A 9,825-nucleotide genomic window follows, 5' to 3' on the forward strand; every position below is an offset into this window, starting at 1 on the left:
TTATTAATTATATATATATTATATATATATATATATATATATATATATATATTATATTTTATATTGATAATTATATTTATATCCATATGTATATATACCTAGATTTATTTATATAAACATGTGCATAAATACGTACATATACATGTCCATATACGTATTCATATCCATATCCATATCCGTATATCCATGTCCATATATTTATATAGCATACTTCTACTTACACATATATTTTATTTTACTCAGTGTTGCATTCTTTGTTGAAGTATGGATAGTAAGAACTTGTGGTCTATGCGCGCAAACCTTTGTGTAACCGAGAGATATCAAAATTGTAAAATACTACGAATATTTTCATGGAAGGCGGGCGAGTCAGCAATATGATTTAGACTGGGGTGAGTTTGAGTGCTATAGTTTGGCAGGACGATGCTGATGCGCCCGAATAAGAAGTCTCTCGTCTGTGCAGACAACCAGACAACCATTCATCTGTACAGACAACCCCATTCATCTGAGAGGTGCTCGTTTGTGGAGCTTTGGGTTCAGCACTAAATGACAGTATTAACCTCAGTGATGGTTGGAACGGGAACTGTAGAGCTGAATTAAGAAATTACTCAATGGAGACATCAATATGTCAGAAAAGTGCACTACAATGGTGGATGGCGGAGGTGACCACAGAAATGATGTTCGATTAAAGTCATAATAAATAAAGGCCATGTCACTTCTGGGCGTTGCTGTGCAACACTGGAACCCGCGAGAAGAGTATACATACGTGTATTTTATTATATTGGTGGTGTTTATATACATACTACAAAATGACAAGTGAACAACCATTCGAAGCTTTGATACTATTTAAATCTCGAAAGCCCCGCACATTGGGTTGACCTCGGGTTCGTCCTCCTGGCGACGGCGGCGACGACGTTCCTGGAATGCCGAATCGTTGGTTTGGTTAGGGTTGACGGAGTCGTTGTCACATTCCGTGTCGGCTCCAATGAGCACCTTCATAGTGGCACCAGCGTCGGATACAGAGTTATAACCCTCACCAATCTGAGGCACATAGTACGAGTACGCGCTCGAATCAAGCACAAACTCTACCGTCTGGTTGGCACCAGCATCGAGGTCAATCTTCTCGAAGGCCTTGAGCATCTTGACCTCGGGCTCAGCGTATTGGCGATACTCCTGACTCAGGAACAGCAGCACAGTCTCCTTACCGGCACGATCACCTGTGTTTGTTACAGTGACGGAGACGCTGACATTGCCTCCATCCTCTACATCACCCACCACCAGATCACTGTACTCGAAGGTGGAATAGCCCATACCATGGCCAAACTTCCACTCCATCTCACACTCGACAATTTCGTAGATGTTAGTCTCGGAGGTGCAGATCTCTGAGGGTAGATGGTAGTACACGAGTGGGACATTGCCGGAATATTTCGGGTAACTGAACGGCAGCTTTCCGCTTGGGTTGACGTCTCCGTATATGATTTCTGAGATAGCAACGCCACCAGATGTACATGGCAGCATAGCAACCAGCACGGCATCTACGTTATCTGCGGCACCATCCAACAATCGGGGGCGACCCTCAACTAGCACTAGGATAACCTTTGTGCCTGTCGCAGCAAGTGCCTTGATGTATTCTTGCTGTCCGGCAGCTAGTGAGAGATCATTGATGTCTCCGGGCTTTTCCGTGTACGAATGCTCGCCTGCTACCACAACAGTGTAGTCAGAAGACTTCGCAGCTTCAATTGATGCATCGTAGTCATCAGCCTTGGAGCCATCGATATTAACACCCGTGTGGCCTTGCACAACTGTCCCGTTACCACCTTGCATGGCACTTAGGATAGTGTCAAAGCCAGCGTAAGGAATGTTGTTCTGGTAGCCTTGCCATGACGTAGTCCACCCACCACACATGTAGCCCATGTTATCGGCTGAGGGTCCAGTGACCAGCACAGTGGCCTCCTTGGGAATGGGCAGCATGGAATTGTTGTTCTTCACCAATACAATAGACTCGCGCGCTAGCTCTAGTGCTAGATCTTGATCTGCTTGTTGGCCGACTGTGTCTACGAGATCTTCGCCTGGTACAGGCGTATCAAACAACCCGAGGTCAAATTTCAGCTCTAGTATACGCTCAACGGACTCGTCAATACGCTCTTGGCTGATCTTTCCATCGTTAACCAACTGAATGAGTATATCAATGAAGTCATCCGAGTTGGGCACCATGTTCAAATCCATGGAAGTCTGGTTTGTGGCAATCTCTACAGATTGCTCGTTGCTGCTCGATATTCTGTGACGATCCTTGAGATTGTAAACCTCATTGTAATCAGTAACAAGCATACCATCAAATCCCATGTCACCTCGGAGAAGATCGACCGTCATCTTATGAGAGGCAGTTACAGGCACTCCGTTGATAGAGTTGAAGCCAATCATGGCCGATTTAGCCTGAGCATCTCTCACTGCAGCACGGAAAGGTTCGGCGTGATAGTTGAGGAGTTCGTAATCGTTGATATTAGCATTGGCATAATCCTTGCCGTTATCGGCAGCACCATAACCTAAGAAGTGCTTTAGGCAAGCTGCGACGTCACCATTTGCCTGGATACCCTTAGTGATTGCCACAGCCATCTGCTTGTTCAGGAAGGGATCCTCACCGAAAGTCTCATAGAACCGAGGCCATCGGGGGTCTGTGGCAATATCACTGATAGGTCCGAAAGTCCATGGCATCCCAGCGCCAGCAGTGTCTTTACCAGTGACCTCACCCATCTTCTCCACCAAGTCGAGATTGAACGTAGCAGATGCACATATCTGCTGGCCAAAGAGTGTAGAGCCTTGCACGTAGGTTCCGCCGTGTACGTTGTCAATTCCAAAGATCATTGGAATATCCAGTCGAGACGCATTGAGAGTGGCTGTTTGAATCTGATTCATCACTCCACGCCACTGTGTTGCGTTCCAACCCGTGGAATTGTCCACTGGTGACTGTCCACCTGCGTACGGGGATTGTAGATACGAACCAACACCTCTACCCGCGTAGTATGCCAGCTTCTCCTCATCGAGAGCCAAAGTCTCGCGATCGTAAAACAATTCGAGGTTGATTTGTGTCATCTGTCCTATCTTCTCCTCAAGTGTCATATTAGTGAGCATCTCCGATGCCTTCGATGGGGCATCGGTAGTGGTAGGCTGGGCCAATGTGACCGAGGCCATGGCGATGAGAACTATTTCCAAAGCTTTAAGCATATTGAAAGCTTGATCTTTTGATTTGAATACCTTTTTCAAGACTGATTATTTGGCCTTAACAACACTGCAATTTATACTATTTAGTGCTGAAGGCACACGGGATTCAAATCAACCAGAGTTCGAATTGTTCATATCACCCATGAACGCCTCACCCGTGCAACAAACTTTACAATCGATCTCGATAGTGGGTCGATTCTACTTTGTGGAATTATCCTCGACAAATTTTGCTGTGTCGATACATTTGTTTTCAAGAAAATCGGAAAAAAATGTTCGTGTGCGCGCATCGACCACACAATTACTTCATTTTTTTTTCACCCAATTTGTTTAGTGTTAGAGTGACGCTAAACTGGACTATGTAACAGTTGTCACATGAGCTGAGGCCTGGTCCTTGTGTATTTGGATGATTCTGTATTTGTATTATTTTTTTTTGATGGCTATGGAAGCGAGAGAAAATGAATCGTCCTCCACCAGAGGGTCATGGATGTTTTATTTTACAAAAAAATAAATATAATATCGGCTATTAATCCTACAGACTATTGTAATATATATATATATTATTTGTTTTTGTTTTATATAACAATTAAAAAATATGTATGCCTTCTGAAATAAATAAAATAGAGGAGACAACAGTGAGTCACTGAGACACTCAGAGTCAGGACAGTGTGTCACAGTGACCCTCTATTTCTTTATAATACATTTGTTTTTTGATTTGTTTTTTAAAACAAAACAAACGAGAAAAAAGTACATATTTAAAAAAGTGTAGTAGAGTGAAGACTGAAGTCTTGAGAGCCTCCACAGTTCCACTCTCCCCATGACCCCACCACCAGAGAAAGTCTCCAACTCTCCAAACTCCAAACTCCAAAGTCTCCATTTAATAGCACCCCACGGCCCACGCCTACGGGGCCCACGGCCCCACGCCCCACAAATCACAATCCACATTCACAACAACAACACACAACACAACACAAGGAGAGAGACTGAGAGAGAGAGAGAAGAAGAAGAAAACTGAAAGAGAGAGACGAGGGAGTCCGCGAGAGACGGAGAGAGTACACAATGGTCCACCAATGACGGGCCTGCCTTTAGCCCTCAGCGGCTCTTGGCCCTCTTTTAAAAAAAAAGAAAAAAAGAATTGAATAAATGAATGGACACATCAATCATTAAGTCGGTGTTTAAATGAGAACCACCAGTCCACCTTCAATGATCATCCAAGGGTCCATGGCCCATGGGCCATGTGCCATCTCACATCTGGCCTCTGGCCCTGGCTCTTGGTCTTGAATAACTTGTGTGAATCTTGGCGTTATTTACAAATCAAACAGACGTAAATATTTACTAGAATATTACTCTATTCTCCCTGTCATTTGTTACGTCACTGTAGAAACATGCTTTTTATATGAATAAAAACCAAAACACGTATGTAAATATTTCAAATTTCGATGCCCTAAAGCCTATTTTTTATTGCACAATTGATACATCAACTAAACAAACAAACCAGTATTTATGTATGCACCTGAAAGAAATATGATGTATGTCACAGTGACGTCTGTATGGACTGTCTATGCTGGTGACGTCCCGGTATCCACCAGAGCCTCAGAGGTCAGCTGGCCACCTGTGGCCCTCCATAGCCCTCTTGCCTTAGTGCCTATTTCTGAAGTAGAGCACATACTACATAAATAGTTAAATACACAATATTTTTTAATAGTCAAACTGCCACAGAAAAATGAACTGGGTGATTATTGGTCAACGAAAATAGTGCATGTATCACCTGCCATAAATGAAAATATATTGAAAAAGATATAAGAGTACATACGGATCACTGATGACTACTTCTCGCCTCTCACGAGGCCGCGAGCCGCGAGCTATTGCATTATGCAAAATTTTCAGTGGATTTTGGGCGATAGGACAGATTGTTATCTGCCATAAATGGTAATATATAGAAATATCCTATAATTAGTCAAGTAGTTTGCAGATATACTCCACTTGTATTCTCCCCCCCCCTGTATATGGGCCCCAGAAGGGACCCTGAGACTCAGTCTAAACCATAGAGACATAGACTTTCGAGTTTGGAGGAGTCTCAGAGACCTAGACTCTCAGACTCAGAGACCCAGAGTGACCCAGACTCCCAGTACAAAAGACCCAGACTCCCAAACTCTTGAGAGTTGAGACTCCTCACCTCTCAGACTCTCTCTGTCTCTCTCTACCTCCACTACTCTAGTAGGCTCTAGTAGTAGTAGCTCGCTATTACTACTACATAGAGTAAAACGTCTAGAGTAAGTATAGAGTAGAGTAGAGTAGAGCTAGTAGTCCATACACTGCGAGTGAACAGTCAACTCTGAACAATAGTTTACTACCAGCAGCCAGGACAAAGGACATACATTCTAAAAAATTCTATGCAACTTTTGTGAGTTTTGTTACACACTTCCTGCGGTGAAAGTATATAGTCTATCCAATCATAATAGGGAAGATTCTGTCAAAAGTCGTTGACTTGCGTACAATTGATGAGTCCTGACTCCTGAGGGGATTTTTATTTTATAAGGCAGTTTTGAATTTTTTTTCCAGTCTATCCATGTAGAAGGGGATTTTATATAAAGGAGGGTTAGGAAAATAAAGGAGCGTTCCAGATTTACTAAATCCCGATTTCTAAATATTTGAAATCCAAATATTATTATTTTTTGGCACATTTCTAGTAGTAAGTATTGCCTAAATGACCGAAAGGCGCCAAGCCGCCAAGGTCGTAGTGGAGAGGAGTCTATTTAGCAGAAAAAGAGGACTCGAATCGACGGAATCGTGTTTGAAAATGTCCCACTATTTGACACTGTGAGTCTCTGCAAAAGCCGATTTCGTGTCGCCGGTACAGTTTTTGATATTTTTAAACTGAACCGACAATGTCTATGAAGTATGACCCTTGTGTAAATAAATTATCTTACCCCTCTCTCTCTCTTGTGTGTGTGGAGGACAGGAGGCTGGTGCCCCAATATTTTTTTTGTATATAAAAAACAAAATAGCAATTGTCATTTTATGAATTATTTTTAAGACAAGCTGCACATTTCCAGTGTAAAACCAGTACAACTTGACACTAACCACGAGCACACGACTTCAATTTTAAAAGTCGGGTGCCACAGACCCACAGTGTGCCCTTTGCTTACTGCTGGTCCCTGGGGCTGTGGAACACCCAATCCCTCACTCTAGACCTCACGAGTCCACGAGCCACGAGGCTGGCGGCTGGCGAGCTATGCTGAATTCAGGAATTGGCTGTAAAGAATCAAGAGTTCACGACCATCTCTAGAAAAAGTAGAAATTATGGGAGAACGGACAAGTCCGTAGGACAAAGAATGTTTTAGGGTTTTAGGGTTTAGGGTTTTAGATTAGGCTTGTATTTAAAAATAGTTGGGTTCTTTGATACTACCAAAAGCAAAACACCCCAAATTAAAAATGAGGATACAATATAAATATTTACATATTTATGTAAATATTTTTGACGCCCTATCCAGCTAAAACAAGGGAATCAAATCGGATCTAAAATTTTAGAGAAGTTCCAGAATTGCAAATCTGGAATTTAATTAATGAATCTCAATTTTGTTGAAAATATTTGAATATTTTTTTAAAAGTATTTCCTATATGATCTGGAAGAAGCCAAAGTCGTAGCACAAGTAGAACACATTTTATGCTTAGAAGTGTAACACTCACTGCATTGGAAACATACAAAATACAATCTTAATGGGTCTAAATATGCATGCTTTGTACAAATGTTGATTAAATAATATGATATATTCATTCTTGAATCCCTACTAGTACATATAGATTGCACAAACATTCGCATTTTCTGAGCCTTTAGTTATAATTGACTACATATTCACCCACAAACGATATTAAACCATAAAATTCTTATGGTTCTATTATACAATTATAACAAAGGGTTGGAATCAGAACCAAGCCATATAACCAAATATGTACGGTTACTAAATGGATGTTGTTGATTGACATGCGCGTGTGAGTGCAAGTGAATGGTGAATTTGAGTAAGTATAATAAGCCCTCTACTATTAGACCATAATGCTGAATACTCAAATTTATATATATAGGAACCCTTTAAAGGTTCAAGCTGTTAATACTTCACCTGTAAGCGCCGGATTTGGCATGGTCTAAAAGTGCACAATGTATGTATGTATTTATATCCAAATTCGAGTTCCGGTGCTAATATTTATATTTACTCTCTGTGTATTTTAAATATTTGGAATTATGGATGCCCGATCACCGAAGCCGATGGCCCTGGGCCTGGGGCCTGGGGGGCTGGGCCCCCGGGGTCGGTGACGTGTATATAATTTGTAGAATTGTAGATTGTAGCCCTCTCAAAGTAAATTATACAAATGAATATTTATTTAAGCAAAAAAATATTAGAAAATACAAAGAGTAAGAAAATATTTGGTTTTGGGTTTGTCTTCTATAAAAAGTCTTTCAAAAACAAAATATACATTTATTTAGCACACACTCCCGTGACTCTGTGAGATGAGTCTTGATTTACTTTTATATGGAGAATAAAAATAAAAATAGAATTGCATATAGCCACACACTCCTTGCTCCATAGTCCATAGTGTCATAGTCCATAGTCCATACTCGGGTCCCTGGGTCCAATCCTTGAGCTTTGTCAGAGCAAGGACTCAAGGATCAAGATTCAAGATTTAAGAGTCAGACTTTGGTCACAGCTGATTGTGCCCTCTTTTCAGACTTTTGTACAACAGGTACAACGCTGTTGTCCGTGTACATAATCGCTCGGAACAAATACTCAAGTCGCCTCGGAAGCTTTTTTTAAAATGGCAACAACACAATCTCGGGAACAACAGCAGGGAACGTGCGTTCGTGCCAATATCATCGTGCCGATCAGATGTTATGGCGATTTCACTTCTGTAGTGTTTAAATCCGCATAGTAGGCAACTCTGGATATTTACACTGCATGCGGGGACTTCGAAACATGGACGTAAATCAAATCGCATACGATAATTTGGCAGTCGAAACTCTTGCTACAAAAATCCAGGCATGCTAGAGGCACTAGTGGTGTCTGGTGCATCCTGAATAATCGTATTATTGTGATCGATACGTGCCCATTTAGTGTCTTCCTAGGATCTCGCTTATAAGATAATGTGTATAGGTATGGCAATATTCACTCCTACATCGTCGATTGAACAAATTAGCTCTGTAGTACAGCATTAGGAAATTCTACTTTGTGAGACAGAGTTTAACGCTTTTTTTGCGATATTGTACATAACCCAAACTAGTTTCATTTTGTACAATCAGGCACTATTGGTACAAACAGGCACTAATGGTCAAATCAGTAAATACTATAGGTACAAATAGCAAGCACTGTTGGCCTAATCAGTAAATACTATCGGTTCAAATAGCAAGCACTGTTAGTCAAATCAGTAAATACTATAGGTGCAAATAGCAAGCACTATTGGCCAAATCAGTAAATACTATCGGTTCAAATAGCAAGCACTGTTAGTCAAATCAGTAAATACTATAGGTGCAAATAGCAAGCACTGTTGGTAAAATCAGTAAATACTATCGGTACAAATAGCCAGCACTGTTGGTAAAATTAATATGTATTATTGGGAAAAATTGATAGTGCTATTGGTACAAATAGAAAGTGTATACTACTGGTACTATCAGGAAGTACGCTGGTACAATTAGAAGTTGCTACAGACTACTACTACAAATATGTACTACTGGTGTTAATTGACAGTACTACTGGTACTTTCATATTTGAAAAAGGTGCTACTTGTAGAAATAGAAAAATCAAGTGGTACTATCAGTATTTAAGTATGTTGTTGCTAAATATTGATGCAATTAAAATAAGAATGTATAAACTAGTATTAAAATACTGTTGATACAATTACTAAGTAGTATAAGTACTCTTAAAAGTAGTATTGGTACTATCAGTAAGTACTATTTGTACTACTAGTAAGTACTATTAGTACAATTAGTAAGTACTGTAGGTACTATTGGTGAGTTCTATTAGTACTATTAGTACGTGCTCTATTAGTTAATACTATTGGTACTATTAGTTAGTACTATTGGTACTATTAGTAGGTACTATTGGTATTATAAGTAAGTACTATTTGTACTATATTTAAGTACTTTAGTACCAATTGTAGGCACTATTGGTACTATTAGTAAGTATTATTGGTATTAACATTGCGTACTATTAATACTAATAGCACGTACTATTACTATTATTAATAAATACTATTGGTACTAATATTAAGTACTATTGGTACAAATAGTAAGTACTATTGGTATTTATTGTAGATAATATTGTTACTACCAGTAAGTACTTTTGGTTATAATAGTAAATACAATTGGTACTAATAGTAAGTTTTCTTTGCACGATTAAAAAGTACTATTGATACTATTAGTAGGTGGTATTGGTACTATCAGCAAGTACTATTGGTACGATTGGTATTAAGTACACACACACATATATATATATATATATATATAATATATATACATATATATATATATATATATATATATATATATATATATATATATATATATATATATATATATATATATATATATATATATATATATATATATATATATATATATAT

At 39.6% G+C, this 9,825-nt stretch overlaps 1 protein-coding gene across 1 annotated transcript; it reads right to left on the bottom strand.

The window, feature by feature from the left end:
- Nucleotides 1–751: 751 nt before the first annotated feature.
- On the bottom strand, nt 752–3,542 carry SARC_11582 (hypothetical protein). The gene has a single exon (XM_014294328.1). It carries the CDS (start codon nt 3,217–3,219, stop codon nt 844–846), a length of 2,376 nt encoding a protein of 791 aa, XP_014149803.1. The 5' UTR covers nt 3,220–3,542; the 3' UTR covers nt 752–843.
- Between the last annotated feature and the right edge of the window lie 6,283 nt (nt 3,543–9,825).

This window comes from Sphaeroforma arctica (assembly GCF_001186125.1).
Source record: "Sphaeroforma arctica JP610 unplaced genomic scaffold supercont1.1768, whole genome shotgun sequence".
In the NCBI taxonomy this organism is placed as follows: domain Eukaryota; class Ichthyosporea; order Ichthyophonida; genus Sphaeroforma; species Sphaeroforma arctica.